The 22,866-nt window shown below is 39.9% G+C and overlaps 2 protein-coding genes across 3 annotated transcripts; one reads left to right on the forward strand and one right to left on the reverse strand.

Moving 5' to 3' along the window:
* The first annotated feature begins 615 nt into the window (after window positions 1-615).
* st8sia2 (ST8 alpha-N-acetyl-neuraminide alpha-2,8-sialyltransferase 2) lies at window positions 616-11,981 on the forward strand. Of its 2 annotated transcripts, XM_071921276.2 has the most exons (6): window positions 616-975; window positions 2,546-2,602; window positions 3,127-3,267; window positions 3,364-3,621; window positions 5,622-5,915; window positions 9,873-11,981. In XM_071921276.2, exons 1-6 carry the CDS (start codon window positions 878-880, stop codon window positions 10,183-10,185), a joined length of 1,161 nt encoding a protein of 386 aa, XP_071777377.1. In that variant the 5' UTR covers window positions 616-877; the 3' UTR covers window positions 10,186-11,981. The 2 variants fall into 2 exon arrangements, with proteins under 2 accessions (XP_071777377.1, XP_071777378.1); XM_071921277.2 differs by lacking the exon at window positions 2,546-2,602.
* A 756-nt stretch (window positions 11,982-12,737) lies between these two features.
* fam174b (family with sequence similarity 174 member B) lies at window positions 12,738-18,550 on the reverse strand. Its single transcript, XM_071921275.2, has 3 exons — window positions 18,005-18,550; window positions 17,119-17,250; window positions 12,738-16,185 (listed from the first exon to the last, which is right to left on the reverse strand). Exons 1-3 carry the CDS (start codon window positions 18,274-18,276, stop codon window positions 16,182-16,184), a joined length of 408 nt encoding a protein of 135 aa, XP_071777376.1. The 5' UTR covers window positions 18,277-18,550; the 3' UTR covers window positions 12,738-16,181.
* Between the last annotated feature and the right edge of the window lie 4,316 nt (window positions 18,551-22,866).

Raw genomic sequence — 22,866 nt, forward strand, 5'->3', positions numbered from 1 at the left:
ACCTTTTTCATATCAAGGGCCCCTAATTTAGTGTACATTACAGCCACAGAGATTTTGCCTCTCTGACCCAAATCTGAGAATATTTTTATTGTTAGATAAGATTTTGTCCAGAATTCCACGACTATCTGTATTGTAGGTAGAGAGATAACAGTGAAACTATGACCAAAATAGTCATTTTTCTACATTCTCTAATTGCATTAACTTCTTGTAAATGAAGTAATGGGAAAGTTTTAAAAAAAAATTCTGGAACCCTGGAACCCCCTCAAGGACCCCTGGTGGTCCCCGGACCCCACGTTGAGAACCGCTGATCTAGAGAGTAAGAATGCATAATAGACCCACAATATCACAATATCACAATATCATATTCTTCTTGACATACTGTATAAAGTGCAAAAGTGCAAACGTCTCGGCCTAATCTTCAGCGCAACACCCACTCACACCAAAACAACTGACGCACTGAACATCTAGGGAGTGAAACAGCGGTGGAAATCAAACTTGCTCGTTTTGGCTGGAGCCCTACCGGGAGGACGGGGAACATGATGGACGCTGAGCTCGCTCCTGTACCTTTAAGACTGTGGTCTTCAATACCGCTGCTCTCATGGCAATCTCTAGGTACACGCTTTCAAAGTTTGACTGGGGAATAGAGGTAATGCTGAGACCAGCAGCGTCGCCCCATTACGGGAACCAGAAACAAGGCAATCTTCTGGGGAGGAGAAAAAAAAAAAAGGGCGACAGCTTGCCGGTGTCCGACTCGTCCGCGTTATGAACAATGGTGATGACTGAGCGGATTTTCGGTTTATAACTGGAAAAAGAAGAAGGTTAATGTAACACAGTGTGTTGAAAGGAGGCACTCTGGCTGCAGCCTCCTCCTGTAACCATGCCGCTGGTTTTTCGCACAGTGTTGTTCGGCATTGTCACACTCCTGGTTGTGTTTTTGATTATTGCTGATATTGCTGAAGTGGAAGAAGAAACTGCGTAAGTAGGCTATTGTACAATCCGTTTAATCCTACCATTGTGTGTGTGTGTGTGTGTGTAGTATTTTTATTCTCCATCACCAGCAATATTTCCTACATTGATGACTTACAGCCTCATGCCATCTCAGATGATTTTATCTATAAAGTACAATTATTGAGTAATGAATGGAATAATTTAGTTCATGAGTTTAAGTTTGCTGGTGAATATGGAATATGTGTAGTTTGTTTCCACGTTTGTAACACATGGGAGCAGCAGGAGCAGCTGTTCCGACAGCAGCCTGCCTGGGTCTCTTGGGATTATTTGTCTTGCAGTGCAGCCTGCATGCAGGACAGGATACATTTACACTATAATAGGACGTGTGTGTACGCGTGTGTGTGTGTGGGTGTGTGTGTGTGTGAGAGAGAGAGAGAGAGAGAGAGAGAGAGAGAGAGAGAACACAACAGATTGTAGACAAAAAGGGGTTTGCTCTTGTTTTTGCCTTTTTAGACTTTCAGTTGCAGCAGAAGTCACACACATGCCCCACTTGCATCTGGCATGCAAGAAAATGCATTGTTTAGCTAATTTCGAAGCTAAATGAACTGTGGTCAATTTGGCATAAAAAGACTCCTCACTGACACATTTTCACCCAGCCAGACGTTCACTGTACAATATCCAGAAACAGTTTTTCAATCAAATAATCATCATTGCCATGAAGATGCTTTGCTGCATAAATAGCAATTTGACTTTTGCTGAAGCTTTTTGGAATTTCCCTCTCAGCAAGAACATTTTGTTTTGAATGCAATTACCCGGCTGTGGCTCATTTTGTAATGAGGTCATATTGGTTTGTGATTTGCCGTGGGAGAAGAACCAGTACCAATTCCACTTCTGCATGAAAAAGCCTGCAGCATAACAAAATTTGTAACAAAATATTTGAAGCTGCCAAAGTCTGTAAAAGGGTCACGAGAATCCACTGCACACAACAATGGCAGCACCTGCCTCTCAGAGGAATACTCTTCTTCTTCAGCTCTGTTACTTTGTCATTTGAAGTTCAAGTTAATTTAAGTTTGTTTATTTCTATAGACCCTCATCACAAGCATGTCTTAAAAGATGTTACAGAGAATGAGCCTGTAATTAGATCTAACTCATCAACAATTTGGGCATTTAGACTGTTGTTGTGCAGCTGGTCACGACATCAGATATGACTAAGGTTCTGGTTGCAGAAAAAACTATGCTCAAAATTTAAATCCAGTGCTTACTGAAGTTGCCTCCTAACTGACATAATCAACACTACTGTGAAAAGATACTCTTCTTTCTGAATAGTACAGCTAGCCTCAAGGCCACATTTCCCATCATTACATCACCGAATGGTCCCACAGTGTAATGCGCTAAAAATACCTTGATACATGCCTTCGTCCTTCATGTTATCTTGATAGAAGGACATATGCCATGTATCCTATACAGTAGGTACACTATTGCTTAAGTTATGTATGGTTATGGGAAGTATATCAAGCATCTGTCCGTGAAGTCGTCTATAATTTGATCTGCCTAAAAACACAGACTGCAGTACATGATTTTTGATTCCTTTGTCTAGGAATACTGGACATTCAAGAAAAATGAACTTGCACAGGTTCATCCCTAAGCCCCACAGGTCTGACAATCCAATTACTTTGCATGTCTTTTATACACACACACACACACACACACATATATATACATATATATATATATATATATATATATATATATATCCTAACCTCTAGACCACCAGTAGGGAGTTAATTGGCACTTCTAGGTCCTTTTCAGTAGCCCTAATTGGTTTGTTTTTTAAATTATTTCAGTCTTTCGCAACATTAATGATGATGTGACTTTTATTCATGAGTGTCTCATCACTCTGTGTTTGAGTTATACAGTAAAGAAGGTTGTTATAAATCCCCATAAAGGTGCTGGGTTCCACGAAACAGTGAAAACAACATTATTAATAACAATAATAATAATGCAATAACAACAATAACAAAATGATTCCATTGTATTTCAAATTGTTTTATTATATTTCATTGAAATTGTTCATAGGCTAATTCACACAATTAGAAAAACAAGGCTCTATTGTTTCACATATAAGTGATCATAGTATGTTAATTAGATGAATCTCAAGGTGTGCATATTCTCATTCAGAAAGGCTGCAGTGAAGTTGGATCCTACTCCTTTGGCGAGCTCAGGTAAAGATGTCAGCCATCATCTTCCACACTTCAACAGCACCGCCAAACTCTCTTCAGATAACTGGACCTTCAACAAGACCCTGTCCAATCTCATCAGGTAGAGTCCTAATTCTCCACAAAGATCTCATCATGATTTTATACTTGACTGAGCATGAGCATCTTTCCTAACAAATGTATTTTTCCCGTTATGTAGGAAGAACATTTTGAGATTCCTTGATCCGGAGCGGGACATCTCTATCCTGAAAGGCACTTTGAAAGCAGGAGATGTGGTCCACTATGTGTTTGACCGCCAGAGCACCACAAACATCTCAGAAAACCTGTACCGTCTTCTGCCAACTGCGTCCCCCATGAAGAACCAGCATCACAGGCGTTGCGCCATCGTGGGCAACTCTGGGATCCTGCTGAACAGCAGCTGCGGACCGGAGATTGACTCTCACGACTTTGTCATTAGGTATTTTTCCACAGCAGCTGACAAACAGCAGAGCAGCATGAGTGATTTTAATGTTGCACGTCTTCAACTTGAAACACAACACAAACAAACAAACATTTAAAGTGGATTATAATTGAAATGGATTAGCAAATTTGTTTTGGTTTTAATTGTATGTCTTAGTACAATTCACATGGCAACGATAATCATTTTTCAAGTCGTCAGTTTAATTCAGGTTGAGTCTGTGCTCACACAGCTGAAAACATATTAATTACACTTTTGAAAAAGCTGTCAAAGCTTTTTAATGATTAAAAGTTGGGAATGAACAGCCAGACTTAGCAATTAAATGCATGATTATACATCAAATTGACATTTTGAAAAGCTTTAGCTATCCACCAGGAATACAATGAGCTTTTTAGAGCAGTGCTGGCGCTCAGGGGTCAAACTCTCATTTACTGGAGAATTCTGTCTCTGAAACCATCAGTCAGTTCTATTTTGTGCTCGAGTGTCAGTAAAGGGGTTGCTGAGTGGTTTATTTACCACTTTTCACACCTCTGCCTCTCACTGGAAGAAAGTGCATTGATATTGCAATGGGAGACGCAAAGAATATTTTGGTGGGCAATCCATGTGCAGTGTACTACCTAGGTAGGACCAGCAAAGCACGTAGAAGCAGAGGTATCTATAATGAAAAGTATCTTCTCTTATAAATCAAAGAGCTTAAAATTTGTGGTATAAATTAAACAGAAAGTAGTTTTAATCTCTAAGGCAGTCCCTCACTGCGCTGATTATGCCTGAAATCCCAGCATGTCTCAGTTATTCTAAAAACTCTATTTTATTGATATCTTGTCTTTTGGATGTGCTGAGATGTTCTGCTGTTGAGGAGTGGTCAAAATTTCCGGACTCCTACAACATGAGAATAAGGGCCGGGCCGGGCTGCAAGGGTTGGCAGGGAATGTGGCATTTTAAGGAGCTGAGGAATTTGCTTTGGCATTCAGATTTCAGATAGGGAGATAATGTCTCAGCTAAATATAGTGCTGTGCCCACACACTTGGGTCCCACAAAGTATGTTTATAACACAAAGAGCATGGGCCTTACACACCAGCTGTGTGGGGCACTTGGCTGGTTTTAGATTATTTTAGCCCAGTTTTATGAGACCTTTATGGGGTATGTTGGTGTAGTGCAGTGACTTACTGGAAGTTGACAAACAAGATATGGCAGTTGATGGTACACACTTGTCAGGTTTTTAGTTACCATGCAACCTTTGAGCCAACTGTTCTTAGTATGAGTGTTATTACCTGGCATGGTACATGGACAGCAACTGTGACCAAGCATAAAGCTGCAAAATGGAATACAATTTGATTAGTACAGACAATCGCCAAAATAAAGGAAACACCTGAGTAAATTAGAATACAACAAAGTATACTGAAAGAAGTCATGGTGTATTTTCCTGACATGCTTTAGAGAATAGAATATGTAGAGAATAGAAATGCTTCACCATGAAGGTGATCACTGGCCTTGTATTTTCTGGCATTTACTTAGAGGATAAGGTTAACAGCAATAAATATAAAGCCTTTTTGAGTAGTAAAAGTATTTCAATCCTGATGGAAATGTCTGCAGGTCACTAAATGGTTTGAATAGCATGAAATCAAAGCTATATGCCGTGGCTTTATAGGGTCCCAGCTCAAATGGACTTGTTTTCCACCACAGCCAACACAACACCATATGAATGAACTTGCCATGGAAAAAGGGTGTTGCCGCCTTCCAATAAACTTTCTTATACTTGTAAAATTTAAGCCAAGATGCATTGAAGCTGTTCTGGCTGCTCTTCATTGCCTTACAATACCTTATTAAGACACTTTTTGTTGCCATTTCTATTAGTTACCTGTCGTTAATTTAACTTGCTCTCAGTTGTGTATGGTCAGAGAGCTTTAGTGTTAGGTGAAAAGACAGATAAGCCAGACAATAAAGGGATATTTAGGGCAGCTGAAATGTAAATTGAGTGAGCTGTGCCTGCCTGTCCTCAGGTGTAACCTGGCACCAGTGGAGGAATACTCAGGGGACGTGGGCTGGCGGACCAACTTGGTGACCATGAACCCTTCAGTGGTGCAGCGGGCGTTCCAGGACCTGGCCAACGACGAGTGGAGGGAGCGCTTCCTGCGGCGGCTCCAAAGCCTCAGCGGCAGTGTGCTGTGGATCCCGGCCTTCATGGCCAAGGGTGGGGAGGAACGCGTGGAGTGGGCCGTCCGGCTCATTCTACAGCATACTGTGGACGTGCGCACCGCCTTCCCCTCACTGCGCCTTCTCCACGCTGTCAGAGGGTAAGATGCGGCTCAGGCGCGCGGGGGATCACATTTGGCGAGTTGCGTCTTACAATACCTGTGAGCAGCATAATCTAGGGGTTGGAAAACTCTAATCTGCAGCGCTGATGGCTATTTTTAAACAGAGAATTAAAGCTGATCACCAGAGGCAGTCGGTGGAAGAAAGCTACTCTGTCCCTCTTCACTCGTCCCGTACCTCAAGTCCATCTCACCAAATTTCTGCCTTGATTAACTGTGAAATGTGTGTCTCCGTGTCTTACATTCTGAAGTGGATGTTCAAGGATAGTTCAAGTATTCATGTCAGTTCAGTTTGAGTTATTTGTGGTTAAGGATCAATACACAGTGTTAACACTGATGACACAACACAGTGTTAACATTGATGGAAATCCTTCTCCAAGGAAAATATGGACTTAATGTAAGTAAGTAAGTAAGTAAAAGTTTATTTAGTATAGCACTTTTCACAGAGCAAGGTCACAAAGTGCTTCACAAGAGTAAAATTGTTAAAAATAAAAATAAGACCATAAATACAGTAAAAAGAAACGAACAATAAAACATAACACACAAAATACAAACACTAGACAGCACGAGACGAGACAAAGGCCAGTTTGAATAAATGAGCCTTCAGCTGCTTTTTAAAGGCATCAACAGAGACCTCAGATCGTATGTCTATAGGAAGAGCGTTCCACAGTGTCGGAGCCGCCACTTCAAAGGCACGATCACCTTTTGTTTTCAGTCGGGTGTGAGGGACAGCCAGTAAGCCCTGGTCAGAGGACCTAAGTGACCTACTGGTGATATAAGGATGGAGCAGGTCAGAAATGTACACAGGTGCCTGACCATGCAGGGCTCTATATGTGAAAACAAGAACCTTAAAATGAATCCTGAACTTGATGGGAAGCCAATGTAATGAAACTAAGATGGGTGTGATGTGAGTCATCCTGCTGGACCTGGTCAACAGCCTTGCAGCAGCATTCTGGACCATTTGTAGACGGTCCAGAGACGACTTGCTGAGGCAGGTGAAAAGGGAATTGCAGTAGTCTAGCCGGGATGATATAAAAGCGTTAATGATCATCTCTAGCTCAGGTTGTGATACAACTGACCTGAGTTTGGCAATGTTTCTTAAATGGAAGAAGCATGTACGGGTCAATGATTTGATATGCTGATCAAAGTACACAGACTGATCAAATATAACACCGAGATTTCTAAGATTGGACTGTACAGCTGAAGAAAGGGACCCAATACACTGAGCAACCTTGGAAGCTATGCTATCTGAAGCAATGATAAGGACCTCAGTCTTATCTGCGTTCAGCTGTAAAAAGTTGTTCGCCATCCAGTCCTTAATTGCAGTCAGACAATCGTGCAAAACAGTCAGTTTGTCAGTCTCATCAGGCTTAAAAGAGACATACAGCTGGATATCATCAGCGTAACAGCGATATGAGATACCTTTAAATTTGCTGATAATATGACCTAAGGGAAGCATATACAAAGCAAATAATATAGGACCCAAGACAGAACCCTGAGGCACACCACAGGAAAGAGCAGCAGTTTCAGACGTGTAGGGACCAAGAAAAACTCCTATCAGAGAGATAGGAGGAGAACCAGTCCAGGGCGCTGCCAGAGACACCCACCCACTGCCTAAGCCTTTCAGTCAGGATGCTGTGATCTAAAGTGTCAAAAGCTGCGCTAAGATCCAGCAGCATCAAAACATTCACCCACATCAGAGGACATCATTATATCATTGGAGACTCTGAGAAGAGCTGTTTCAGTGGAATGCTTCTGACGGAAACCAGATTGGAATTTATCTGGAATGTTGTGTGCATTCAACACAGCAGTGAGTTGTTGGGCAACAACTTTCTCTAAAATTTTTGAGATAAAAGGCAATTTCGATATAGGCCTATAGTTTTTGGGAAGGGATGGATCAAGATTAGATTTCTTCAGGAGAGGCTGAACAACTGCATGTTTAAAATAAGCTGGGACACAACCAGATTGCAGGGAGCCATCTATACTAGCGACCAGACATGGACCAATAGACCCAATGTAGAGATTGATTACTGTAGCTTTTTTAAATGTTGTAAAGAATTGATTTAGTTGCTACTTTCCAGGCTGCCTGGTTATTTGGTTTCTATTCCTTTTGTGAGCAATGCTGTTTATCTGTGGTGACAGGACTTGTATAATCTTTATATTTTGTTAATCCTTCTCATTTGTGCTGATTCATTTATTTTAGGTCTGGTCAGGGATCTTTTTTTGAGGGATGGTTCTTGTGCAGGCTGTCTTGTAAATAAAGTCTGCACTGCCTTCAGGCTTTTATAAAAAATCCCTCCCTGGAACTTTTTGCTGCCCTCGCCTCTTTCTCACCACAGGCAGGCAGACGGCTCTGAACCTTCCCTGACTAGTTCAAAGCCTCCCAAACACCATTAGTCAGTGACCAAAGTAGTTCATGTTGCATGCCCACACTAATACTAGATATTGCAAAAGGAGGGGCATTAGTTGTATAGTGTTTAACAGACAGTAAGCTCAGTGTTTTACAAGAGGAAATAATTCACCTGGAATGTCAGTGGAGATGCAATCCACGCCTTTGACCTTTTTGTAGTGTTGTCTGATAAAAGCTCCGCATACCAGTCTGACTCACCCTGGCCCTGTCCTTCCCTGAGTACAGGCTGCTCTTTAAATCAGAGAGTCTCTGTATAGAGGTCAGAGTGTCTGCAGGTTTTCGTTCCGAACCAAAGACGACACCAGCTGATTTCGCTGATTAGTTCCTCCTCTCTGGTTGAAGGTGTGCTAATCAGTGAAATCGGCTGCTGTGGGTCTTCGGTTGGAATGAACACCTGCAGCCCCTCGGCCCTCCGTGGCACGCGGTTTGAGCACGCTGCTTTAAATAGCACAACCTCGGCCTCCCAACACGACCTTACCGCTAACCACAGAGAGAGCACAGTGAGATCAGAGACAGCGACAGCCTAAAGGTTAAAGAAGTGGGCTATTGACCGGAAAGTCATGGGTTTGGATGCCTGGTGGTTAGGAAAATTGATTCAGGGGCAGTGAATGTGTAATGCTCTTCCCCGTCTGAACAACCACCTCTGAAGTCGCCCCCCCGAGGACGGCTCTCTACATCCCGCTGCTACGAGCTCCCGGGTCGCCTACGGTAGAAGAATGTGGTAGTACTGAGCAGCTGCAGGGTGTGACTGTGTAACTGTGCAAGTAGTGTTGCTGAAAGAGAGCATATGTGCTCAGCAAACATTCCCTGAGTAAACAAAAGGTTAAGAAAAGATCACTTATTGAGCATCTCTGGGCAGACAGAGTGCCAGTTTGGAGGCCTGCAACTGGGAAACAGATTAGGCTGACACTAAATCCTGACTTACAGCTATTCAGGATTCATCTCTCCTCTCTATGCTCCCAGCAGATATCTTGCATAATAACAAAAATCAAGAAGATAAATTACTTAAGGATGAGTAGATTGCCATCGCTTTCTAATGAATATTCAGTTGTCAAAGTCAAAGTCAAAGTCAACTTTATTGTCAATTCTGCCATATGTACAGGACATACAGAGGATCAAAATGCCGTTCCTCTCAGACCACGGTGCAGGCAAATACAAGTACAAAACAAAGCAACAAGGGTATAAAAATACTAGGATAAAAAAATACTAAAAAAGTACTAAGAATTTAAATAATTATAAGTTAAACTGGGGTCAGGGGGGACAATAACAAGGCACAGGTATTGGCTTTAGTGTGTTTTCCTTGGGCGAACTGGAGAGGAACACTGGAGACTTTGGACAGGATATGTATAGGATACTATGTGATGCAGGATTTTACATTATCACAATTATATTTTACAATATGTAAAATGAGTTATTGGTTGTCTTTGATTTATTTCTCCTTTTGTTTTGTGGTGGTTCGGGTTGTAATCTAGGCAGTTGTTTTTGAGGGAATGCAGCTAACATACAATCACTTATTTCTTTGTCAATAGATACTGGCTGACCAACAATGTCCACATCAAGCGGCCGACCACCGGGCTCCTGATGTACACTATGGCCACTCGCTTCTGTGAAGAGATCCATCTATACGGCTTCTGGCCCTTTCCACTCGACCCGCAAGGCAAACCGGTCAGTTACCACTACTACGACAATCTAAAATATGAGTACACCTCCAGTTCCAGCCCACACACCATGCCTCTGGAGTTTAGGACCCTGAGCAGACTGCACAGACAGGGGGCGCTGCGGCTCCACACTGGGACTTGTGATGCAGAGAAGCCGCCGCAGAAGGAGCTCCGAGGCAAATAGCAGCAAGGGAACTATCTCCATGGAAACGCCCGCTGCACTCTGGGAAATACCACTTTCTTGACTGAGCATACACTGTAGCAGTTTGCAGAGAAAATACTAATTGTGTGAAACATTGTACTTTTGTGAAACTTTAATGAATTTAACTTATTTTAAATTATTGGGATGAACTTTTTCTATTGTGAGCTCTCTTTGTTAGATATATTTCCACTGATGAGTTGTGATTTGCCCGTATTGAGATCTCTATGGTAACCTTCAAAATGGTAAGACACTGTTTGCTTAGCTTATTGCTGCTGGTGCAACCCCAGTGTCAGGTTGCCTCTTTTTGTCATTAAACAGCCAAGCTAAAACTGTAGTCACAGTCTATCAAGGATCCCAATATTCCAATATTTGTATTTTGAAAATGCCATAAATTTAAATTCCCAACTTATGATACAGCCACATTAAGCATGTGTTGAAATCTTAGCCAGGATATCAAAGGCATAAAGAGCTGCCGAATTTACATCTTGTGCGTCTCTTGTGGGCCACAAGATGGAAGCACTTAATTATCAGGGAAATGAGGATGAAAATAGAAAATCTTAGTGTACCGTTTACTATTGGTTAAAGGGAGTTTCAATCTGATGATCCCCTTCGATCTGGGATTTCAAAGAAAGGATTGATGTAATATTCATCTTGTGATAAAAACAGATTCTAATGTGATGTTTTATGCTGTTTTAAAGGTTTCTGATAAATTATGATTGGCTTTAAATGTTGTGTTGACATTAAAGTAGGAAATTCATGAGACTTTGAAAAGTTACAAACAGGTTTCAGAATTATTGATACTTTTCATTGATGAATAAAACCAGCATACACATCTCATGCAACATGGACAGGCTGGAGGTCAAATCGAAATGCTGTAAACCAGTTGGAAATTCTACACCCATCAATCTCCAGTCAAGAAGAGCAGATATTTGATATTGCTGGTTTACTTACTGAGAGCCGAAGGAGGCGGTGGAACTGTGTTGAATTGTGTCCGACTTCCCTAAGAAGATTAAGGATAAGGAGGATACCAGCTGTTCACACAAGACCGTTTACACAGACCCAGCCAACAGCAAACTCACTTTGCAAACTTTTCTCCAGGAACATCAGCCTGGGTCTGCACTGGACGTTTTAGTGGTGAGGTCAGCCTGGAATTGTTTAGTGGTAATCAGAAGACCTTGCATTTTTTTTTTTTTTTAATGAATGTATTGATATTCTTCCTAATGCTAAAATGTACAGAACAATTCCATGATCAACTAGTCATCATTAACTATTTCAGCACAATAATGCTGAAAGTTGGAATACCTGATTAATTGTATACCTTTTGTCAATTGAGATGATTTATGAATAATACTTTTGTACATTGTTTGGATTAGGGTTCGACCGATATGGGTTTTTGAAGGCTTACACTGATATGATATTTGCTGCCAATAGCCAATATTTTGTGCCTATATTCAATATATTTAAATTTGACCATTTCCATGCCCAGAAATACAAATGTTCAGTGTTTATAGCAGAATATTATTCTAGATTAGGTGGAAAAGCCTCTGAAACAGAATGTAGACTATCATGTAACTCCAACTCTCTGCTGAAACCCTGAGATGAATAAACACTGAAATTACTACATAAAATGTGCAAAGAAAATACAATTTGATTGCAGGTTTTTCAGACCATTTTTCCATCACTGTGGTCAGGGAGGAACCTCCATCTTATCGGAGGTGGACAACACTGATTGACAGATATCTGATTTTTAATAAAAAGCCAAAATCGGTGTTTCCCTAGTTTGGACTTCCCTCTGTTTGTACTTCAAGCTCCTCCCCAAAGCTTGTCTGAAAGCTCCCTTCACTTGTCTTGAAACTGGGTCTTTTTTTGTCAGAGATGTTTGGGGTTTTTCAGGAAGAAAATGCCTCTGTTAATACAAGTTACCAGAACTATTTGAAATATTCCAAGTGTACTCCAGCTAAACAAGCGGCCTCTCATGTGCTTTCAGCCATGTGATTTATCCATAAAACTGTTGTTTTGACAGGATGCGCCTGTTGACTTACATGTTGGCCTTATTATGCTGCCTATTAAGTTAAGAATAGACATGAAAGTTTTACTAGAGACGTCAGCAGTCTGAAGCAATGAAAGGTTTATTTGTAAAAAGCCCGTCTGAGTTTGGCAAAAATAGAAACGTTCTGTGACCAATACTACTAAGTTAATTAGCCCTGAATCTGGTATGGCCCACAGTTTGAGAACATTCCCCAGAGATGCAGAGTTCCTGTTGTCAAACTGTGGTGATGCTACTGGCTACTGTTTAGTGTGATCCTACTTTTGCTTAAGTGCATGTTTGTCTTGTCTTGATGCATACAGCTGAAGTACCTTAAAGTTTTGTTTTTAAAAGATTCAACGCTCAAATGGTTGAAGGAAACTGTTAAATCATGGTATTATAACAAAATGAATGTCCTCTTTTGCTGTGGCTGAAAATACTAAAAAAAAAAAACTATACAAGCAGATCAGAATGGAAACAAAAATTACCTCAAGTCACTCTTTTTAAGATATACACACTTCAAAGGAAGCAGTTTTATTTCAACACCGTTTCAAAGAAATGGAAACTGTGGAACCAGCCATGGGTACATATAGTGGCTCTACAATATTAGCACTCTGTGTCAGAAACCAAGCAGGGATGTGTCTTCAATATACTTCAAAAACAGTTGGAACATTTAACGTTTTTTGTCTTAAATGTGGGATTAGAGAAATTAGCTACAGTCTACAAATAGCTACCACAAAGACTTTGATTCCTTTTATAAGAGGGACTTTCTGTAGCAGATGATTCATTTCAAATGAAAGTCCCAAATGAACATCATTACACCAAAAGCTTTTTTTCACATTCAAACACATAAATAAAGATAAAGATTGTATCATTTCTGGATAGGGTATTGAAGCCAAATATGAGCCAGGATGGAGGAGGATGAATGTACAAAGATAACTATTCTGATCTAGTAGAGGCACAAGAATGAATCTGCAGAAATCTGTTTTCTGCAAATACAATTCAAAACTAACTTTAAACATGAAATGCCAGCCTTTCACACAATATACTGAAATTAACAACAGCCACCTAATGGAAAAAAAAAAAAACAATATACGAGCAAACAGTCAACCATGAGGATGCCATTGTTTATATCTCATTAGAAAAGTATACTGATAGCCAAATTGAAATATACATAAGAAATAATGTCAAATTTAGTGTTGACAGGTTGAAAGTTTGATATGATTCAGTGTATGATTCAAAAATACCTTCTCAGGAGTCCTCATTCACACACACTCCTGCACGCTGCTTGCATATTAAACAGTGACAATGTACACAGTCTTCTGTCAGTTACAACAATAATTATGTTTTGAACAAAGGAGAAATACCACACAGTTGATTCTCCTGTAAAGAAAATGCTGCATACATAGACAGCATGTTGTTCGTGTGGATGGAGATTATGATTGGCCAACACAAACATGTTACTACCAGCATGGAGGTCATTCAGGAAGCTTGGGAACAGCTTGCACCTGTAGGCCTGGTGCACTATCAAATAACAGTTTTGATTAAAACACAAGGTCACCAACAATACTTAGTATACTCTGCAGTGCGGTTACAGCAAGCACTAGCTATACTCTGCATTGCTGTTAAAATAATGACATTTAAGGTACAGTGACAAGGAAAAGTTTGTGAACTCTTCTACTGATCCATTCTTTTATTTTAAATCAGACTGATAGTCGATCATCATATAACTTTGTATTTAAATAAAGGATTACAAGACAAATACTACAAACCAGTTACACATTTTTCATTAGTTATGCTATAAAAGTCATTTAACATTTAAATACATCTGATGGACAAAAGAAGTGAAGCACATGTTCAGGATCAGGCAAAAACCTGTTTAACAGCTGAATGACAAAATGTTTCCTTTAAAGGGCAACGCCAGTGGGGTTTTTTTTTGCCTTTACAGAAGCTAATTCCTTGGGCTGTTTGACATCACTATCCATTATAGAGATATTTGGTTGGCAGTTTGGTTGTGTTGATTTGTCACTGCCAGCCTCCACTGCATCTGCAATTGCATCTTTAATACCTTGAAAGCCCAGGAAAATCACATTAGATAAAAAATGCCATGCGCTGCATAATTTTCTCATGAAATATTACCCAATTTTGCCATAATATTACATCTGAAAGGAGAGGAGGAGAGCCACTTTATCAGCGGCTGCACTGTGGCGCAAGTGAAGCGCCTTTTCAGAAAATAAGTGCACTTCACAAGTTAGACATTACAACAGGCAGTTAGCCATTAATGGAAACAGTTTGCTTTAGTTATTGCCGGAGATTTTACCCATTACTGGACTAGGAGTTCACTTACTGTTTCCACAAGAGATACTAAACGTTTGATCGTTTTTGTTGAGAAGATAATGAAAACGTTCTCTTTTTTCACATTATTCGTCACATCTTTTATGTATGTGCTAGAAGTTATATGCTGATTCAGTATCATTTGGACTCATAAACGGAGAAATTGGCAGCGGGTGCACATACATTCCCCTTGCCACTGTAATGTCAAGTGACTAGAGTCGTCAAACCTGTTGTTTGCAGGCCTACTGCTCTGTGTATTTACTTCATCAAACAAACATTTTAAAAACACACTTGATCAAAATCTACTACAACATTCAAATTAATAGCAACTGAATATATTCCATAAATACTGTAAAAACATACACTTTTTATGGGAAATATAGTGGTTTATAAATTCAACAGCAGGGTCGGCCCGGTGGTTAGAGAGAGCCTCCCTCGACTGGAAAGTTACAGGTTTGACCCCTGCAACAGCCACTGAGTCTATCAAGTCACTTTGGATAAGAGAATCAGCTAAATGTCGCAAATGTAAAGGTAAAAAGAAATAAAAACTGCCTGTGATTCTTGCTGTGTGCCTACTGTTAAGATATAGAGCCATTAGATAAAATTGAATTTCTACATTCAGTCGGCTCTCAGATTAAATGATTGTTTGACATGACAACAACAGGCATGAGAGAGGACTGAATCCTGACAATATTCTTTGAGCGTCTAATCAAATATGTGCACTTGAACCCTTACAACCTAACAAAACTACAGCTGAGATAGCAGCAAAATACGAATGTCTCCAACAACACACAGTAAAAAAATATACGCTTACTCCGTTCATAAGGACAGAAAGCCTCAAACAGTATATATGCACAATAAAGTGGTTAGTGGATGGCTAATATTTGGTATAACAGAAAGGTTTACAGTTAAAAAAATATCAATCATATCACCAGGTAAGTATTCTTCATAGTGTGCAAACTATACATTTGAATGAACAATTCTCTTCAGAGCGTATGTTACATGTGAACATTTTATCCGCCAAATGATGGTCTTTTAGTGACCATCAAGTTTTCTCTCCACATGTTTAGTATTCATTTAAGAATATGAATCAACTCAAATCACACAGTGCGTGACATCATTAACCCTGTATTCTACTATGGGCAGATATTGAAGCAGGCATTGATTCTTACTATAAACTCTTCAGCCCAATGTTTACGTACAGTGTTACAATCCGATATAAATGATAATAATTGTAAGACAAAGTTAAAAAAAAAAGGTTATTTCCAGATGATAAACTGTTAAGGAGATGACTGAACTCCAAGACACCAATCGCCCGATTACGTGAATGACTTTTGAGGACAAGTCACAACATGAAGGAGCCAAATCGTTGATATTAGAAGGAGGCGGGAAGGTTATTTGAGCTACTTGATAAAAGTGTCAGTAAAGCAGCGAACAATGACATCCATACGGCTCATGTCCTTTAAACAAGGATAAAAGCCATGCACAAGCTTCGTATGACTTGGCTGATCTGGTAAGACTTGGCAACAGGAAAAACATTGGGATACATTTACAAAAATCGTTTTGAGTTGTCCTGGGCAAAAGAGCTGTCATCAAACACTGATGTCCATGCTGGCATTCACCTGAAAAGACAAGTGAAAACCCACAGTTACTTCACTAAGATTTACCATGATATAGCCTGGCGTTGCTACTATCCTCGCAGTGAGTCAGGAAATACGCCCACAGAGTCCTGTCTGACTTGGAAGTCAAGAACGCAAGGTAAACAGGAGGTCATATCTTCCTTTGAGGAAGTGGCTCTGTGTTAAAGAACAATTGAAAGGACGGAAGGGAGAAACCTAAAGTCAACATCTGATTCCGACTAAAACGGTGTTCCTTTACAATAGCGTGTTTGTCGAAGAAGAACACATCTTGTAATAGTTCAGTACAATTAAGCTGATAATGTTGTCTTGTATTACACATTACTATTTCATCTTTGTGTGATTGTGATTAGGTGATATACATGCTGGTAAGCAGAGAAAACCTCCACAGGCCAAAACACTGCTGCCGCCCTGCAAAAGTTCCTAAAGAGTCAATGTGACGCAAAGCTTCAACTTTGTCCTTGAAGTTTCCGAGGAGCGGGGCCTCAGTGAGCATACTTTTCAAATGAAGAACAGGCTGCCAGAAAAGAAAGGCGCTACTGCTTATGGGTTCACTTGTTTGTCTTCTAGCTTATCATTGATTTGTTTGGTTTGTTCGATTGAATCAAACCCTAATGAATTCTACTGGGACTCACTAGTGTGTCTGTGGTCCTAAGTGGTGAGTTTACAAAGCTCTTATCATACCTTATAATGTTGAACTCCTTTAGTATTCAGTGCTGCAATAGGGACTCATAGTTTTGCTGTGTTTTTGTAGAGCATTCCTCTAAAATGTATCAGGGGAATAAGGCCTACTATAGTTCTTTTTCATACAATGGAAGCAAAGAAGAAAAAGAGGACAGCTATGTCTCTGAGATACCTCAAGAAGAACATAAATATCTGGTGTGTGAACTTCTTATTGCTGAATTCAAAAGGACCAACCTGTATTTGACATCAAAGAGGGTCGAGTCATCCTCGTCCTCGTTCTCCTCGTTGAGAGGGGCCATCTCCACACGCTCTGCAGGTGTAGTTATAATATCATATTTTCGTGTTTTTCTAATTCGTCTCCCAGATCTGTGGGGGGGGGAAAACACACAGTTGCAGATGTCAGACAGAGACCAGAAATAAACACAGTATCATACTAGCCAGGTTTTGCCAGATGGAGAGGATTTAAACTACTGAACTCTGACTTTGTTCAGAACCACATTAGGCCTGTGTGTTACTGAGCTTAGGCAGTATTAACACTCAAACTTGCTGTTGGTGAGAGTATTAACAACCTCTCACATTTCCATTAGGAAAGAGACCTATAGTGCTCCTAAAATGTAGTGTACAGTGATAAAATATCACAGCAAAGCTATAAGTCCTTCAGCAATATGACAGTAATATATATCAGAGGTGGAAAAAATACAAAAAAGTCCAATAAGATCTCCACTATTATCCACTAAAATCCACTATTGAGTATCACAGACACTCCAAGTCCCTACAGGAATATTACAGGAGTATCACAGTGATCCCACAGAAGATTAAAAATACAAGAGGACCATATGGTGACTATAGGCTGCCCACTGCTGACTCACTACAAGTCCCTTCAGGAATATTATGTGACTATTATAATGGTTTCCCCTCTGGGTTTCCAACGTCACGCGGGCCCGACCACAAGCTCCTAATCGATTATTTTAGACGTTCACAAGGAAAATGTTGAGATCACAAGATATGACTGCATCACTGTAGTCGTCACGGATAGATAGCCTACAGTATAGCCGAGGTCTATACAGGCCTTATAGAGCCGTATGTTTGAGAAACATTTGCATCAACCTGCAAAGCCTACCTGAACACTTTGATGACCAGGCATGTGATGAGAGCAGCTGTTAGCACGCAGATGAAAATAACAATGTTTTTCAGAGTTGGGAGATGCGTTATGATAGAAGAAATCCGGGATTCCGTAGTTGCATCTGTGCCATTATTTGTCAGTTCATCTTGGAGGATGATGGATGATGTTGAATTTAACTGCGTCGCGGGCGAAGAAAGAGTTTGTGGTTCACAGCTGACTTGCCAGGCCGCCGCGATAATAAAAGTTAAGGCGAGATTAAATGTCGCCATTACGCTGAAAAATAAAATGCAAGTTGGCGATAGTAATAGCTAGGCTGTGTTGTTTCAGTAGTTTCTAGAGCTGGAGAAAATGCGACAGCAGTCTGTCACATTATAGAGGACAGTTTATCAGCGGCAGATACTGTTATTCAAAAAGAAATGGAGAGACGTAAATATCCATCTCTCTCTACATGTCCAGGCTTTTCCCCATTACAGACTTCTTGCTCGTCGCTTCTTGTCGTTGCTTCCAAAACGTGTTTCCCTTTAGGTGGGTAGTAGCAATTCCTTCCTGATTGCATTAGGAATGCGCGTATAGATGAGGATTATCCGCCTCCGGAAGGCAGTGTAGGCTGGCCCACTGTTCCTGATGCTGAAGAGAAGAGAAGAGGAGCATTATGTGGGCTTCTGCTGCCTTCAGGTGCTGCTCGTAATCTCCTACTTCCGAGGCCTGAAGTCGTAGATAAAAATGGCTGCGTATTCAAGTGGAAATAATTACAAAAATGATCTGTATCAAATGCATTTGGCATTTTTGGTGACTGTTATTTTATTTTTAGAAATCAAGTGATACCCTAACAAAAAATCATTATATTGTTCCTATAATAGGCCCTATTGCTATTGCTCATATATGGTGTGTCTGTGTTATTCAGTAGAACGTTTACAGTGATCATTATTGTGGTATTTTTTATCTCCTATATGGTATTTCTATTATTCCTATGATATTGTTGTAGGGATTTGTAGTTTCGCTGTGATATTTAGGCTACATAGTAGGCCTATCCTCCAAAGAAATTATCATAGAGCAGTTCTTTTTCAAAAGAGCTAGGCCTACTTTGTGCTGCAACGGCAGAATGAAGTGGAAAAAACATGCATCAGGTAATTAGTGTTTCAATTTAAAAAAAAAAGAAAGAAAAAAAAGATGTTTGACAACAAAATATTAATCAGTGAAAATAGAAACATACAGCAGTATTAACTATTTATGTTGACTTCCAAACAATAAAACAACAATAAAATAAATCATTGCATCACTTATACCATCAGTCCATCAGTTGTTGACCAGCTTCCATGCACTCTGGCCCCTAAACGTCACATCTTAAAAGCTATCTTCTTAAAAGGTGTCACAGAAAATCCCGACTTCCAGTCATATTCACCTCTTGGCTGGGTCGCTCAGGCAAATCGTAATTACCACATTTCCGACAGCATTTTAAGGCAACATTTATCTGTTTATCCATTAGAGACACAATTTTACAAGGGCAGCAGACTGCCGGGTCACGACCGGGGTTTCCAGAGAAAATCTTGACCAGACAGCATAATGATAAGCAGCCAATCGATCAATGACGCTGCTTTGAATAATCATTCAGAAAATCTGTAAACAAACACAAATCTCTCTCTCCTCTCTCTCTCTCTCTCTCTCTCTCTCTCTCTCTCTCTCTCTCTCTCTCTCTCTCTCTCTCTCTCTCTCTCTCTCTCTCTTACACACACACACACACACACACAAAGTATCCTTTAATTTAATTTGTCACCATTTTCTTCCATCAAACACTATTAGTAGTGGGTATGGAAACAGTTAGAGCTAATTTTGAGGGGGGGAAACAGACTTTATTCTGTTTTCACTTCAAGCAGCTTGGAGGCTCCATTCTCCTGCAAGCTTGTACTATCATAAGTTAGAAGGAAGAACGTTTAGTTTTTTTCTGTTTGTTTATCTGGTATTGTTTTTGTACATCTGTGAGCACTCTGGTATGTGTGAACATAGTTGATTTCATTATAGCCCACCAGATGGCAGCACAAAATAAGAAGGAAATCTCCAGATTCTGGAGCCTGGCTGCATTTTTCCCCAAACACGTAGCTTGAAATTCAGCAGAAAGTGGTTTGAATAGAAGATATAAAGCCTGAAGTGTTTCAATCAGCTGATAAAACATACAGAAATTGACACTGCATGTTTTACATTAGCCTATAACAGATCCGTTATAACATTATACATTTAGATCAATTCATTTCTGTCTATTGAGGCCAGTGGGCAGATTCTCTGTGAATAAAATCATCATCATAAGATCACAGCACAGAGAATGCAACACAATACAAGACATTAACATTAACATGCAACCATAAAATAACAGATCTACATTAAAGTGCCTCAGGGCCTGTACATTATATTCTGATTGTTCAGCAGATTTATGGCTGATGGGACAGACAAGTGTTTATAAATTATGATTTTGATTATTGACAGACATGGTTCAAATATGCTTCAATTTAAGGTTAGTAAACTATTAATTAAAACAATAATAATACGTTTAGACTTAATAAAAGAGTTGTAAAACATAGTCATCTGAGTCTTATTGGTAGAAATGCTACTGCTGTCCCTTCTTATAAAGTACAGGAACATTGAGGCATGGTTTACTAAATAACTTTACTAAAACTTTACTATAAACTTTACTATAAAATATAAAAGTTCTGAAATACTTCCAATTCACTTTGACCAACTGGCTCTTAATGGTGGTTTGTTGAAGAAGATAAAAACCCAGTGTATGAAATCATTAACAACCGTGCCATGGCATGTGTCTTTATTCTCCACAGGCTGATTACAACTCAGCAAACGCAAGTGCCTGTTCTTATGTTAACTCTGCCAGTCATTTGCAACATCACATTTTATCCAAAGTGTTTTACAGTACCCATTGAGTGCATTCACGTCTGTCATTTGTACAGGATACACACCAGATAGCCTATGTAAGACACACCCTTCTGGCAACACTGTAGTGTTTTTTACATAAGAACTGACCTCATTCCCACTCTCTCTGTCTGTCTGCCATTTTGAAACTGGTGAGTACAAAGAAATGTGAGCAGCCTACAACGGACGCTAGTGTGCTCTCTCTCTGCTGACTGACACCTGTAGAGTGCATTGACAAGTTCCATATAAAATTACTACATGTAGGATAACTTGATATTTGTGCTTTAAAGTGGCTAGTTTGCATTGTTTTAATAACCTTTCAGAAATAGCCGATAAAGGACATTTACATTGTAGGATGGCGCACAATGAAAGAACTCTTTTGACTATCTGGATGTGTGCATCACTTCAGCAAGCATTTACTACTTGCTGTTTTATTTTTCTCTTTTATTCATCTAGCACAAATAGCAACAGTTTTCTCAATGTAATAACCGTCTGCCTTTCCTGAATTTAAAATTAAACCACGAGCCACCTACATGCTTAAGTGAGAGAGGTATGAAAAATAAGAAGTGAACCACACAAGACTAGACACGTTTAAGAGTAAAGGTTAAATTGACACCTTGCTTCAGCTAGCACATGGCCGTAACAAATGTGCAGACTCAGGGTTGACCAAAACATAGACCTGCATGAGTAGGACACACAAGATTAGACAGAAAACTAGAACTGCATCATAGGTGCTGTCAGACTTTTAAATTTGAATCCTCCTATCCACCATCTCTGGTGCAGTTCATAGGGGACATACAGTAATTTTTGCATACCAACAATATTTGTGGACTAATACATTCCAGTTTTCAATCCATGAAAATGTAGGCCTAGCTAGAATTTGGATTGCAACACTCAGCAGCTCAGATTAATAACTACTAAATGATCTGGTTCTAAGGCACCACTTTCATTTCTAGGGAAGTATCTTTCCTTTTGGCAGATTTAGTAAGCTTCCTATTCATTGCTCTCACCCATCCAGTCAGTCAATAAGACTATATTCACTTCACTTTCAATGTCTGGATCGCTCCAGTGTTTGCAAGGCACTTGTGTATCTTGTTGCTAGGCTGAGGATCTTTTTAAAGAAATCTTCCACTGCAAAACAGCAGGCGCTGTCGTGCCTCACATCCCATTGGTCGGTGATGGGGGTGGAGTAGGCTACTATGATGGAGCTCCACAAAGACTGAACCATACAGCCAAAATAATGATGGAAAGTCTGATTCTCTCGTGGGGAACCCGCTTTTCAGATTTGTTCAGTTTAGAGAAAAAAATAGAATATATATTGATTTGTTTCATTCATTTTGTTAATTTGCCACAGGCAGGGCAAGCTTTATGGTGACTGATTTATATGAACCATTAGGCTATCAGTGATTCAACATTTTCTTATGTGTTGAAAGTGGCTTGGTGTCCACATTCAAGCAATAACTGCTGGTGTTGTTGACTGCCACATCCTTCGAAACACTCCTATGACTCATTCAGTGACTCTGTCACAAGAATATGGTGTAAATATTAACTTCCGGTTCACTACAACAAAACATTCACAACGAAAGATTCGTTCAATGAATCGCACATCAATGCCCCAAAATGGAGTCGTGCAATGTGCTATCTTCAGACTTCATGGCTACAATCGTACCTTTATCACTGACAAATGGTGGCAAGCAAAGCCATGTGCATGCATGAACTACGTGTGTATTGTACATGTACAAATTGCATGTAAACACGTTATTGATCATTTATCAACAGGCCTGCGAGTGCCATATGCAAAGAACACTAACAAGGCCTACTTAAAGGAAAACATTTAAGGCCCATGTTGGTTGGCAAAAGCCTACTTAGTCACTGTTTATAACTGTGTAATAGGATATGTTTAATTATTTCATTTCACAATGAATTTAACCACCAGGAAACCT

The sequence above is a fragment of the Centroberyx gerrardi genome, chromosome 4 (assembly GCF_048128805.1).
Source record: "Centroberyx gerrardi isolate f3 chromosome 4, fCenGer3.hap1.cur.20231027, whole genome shotgun sequence".
In the NCBI taxonomy this organism is placed as follows: Eukaryota; Metazoa; Chordata; class Actinopteri; order Beryciformes; family Berycidae; genus Centroberyx; species Centroberyx gerrardi.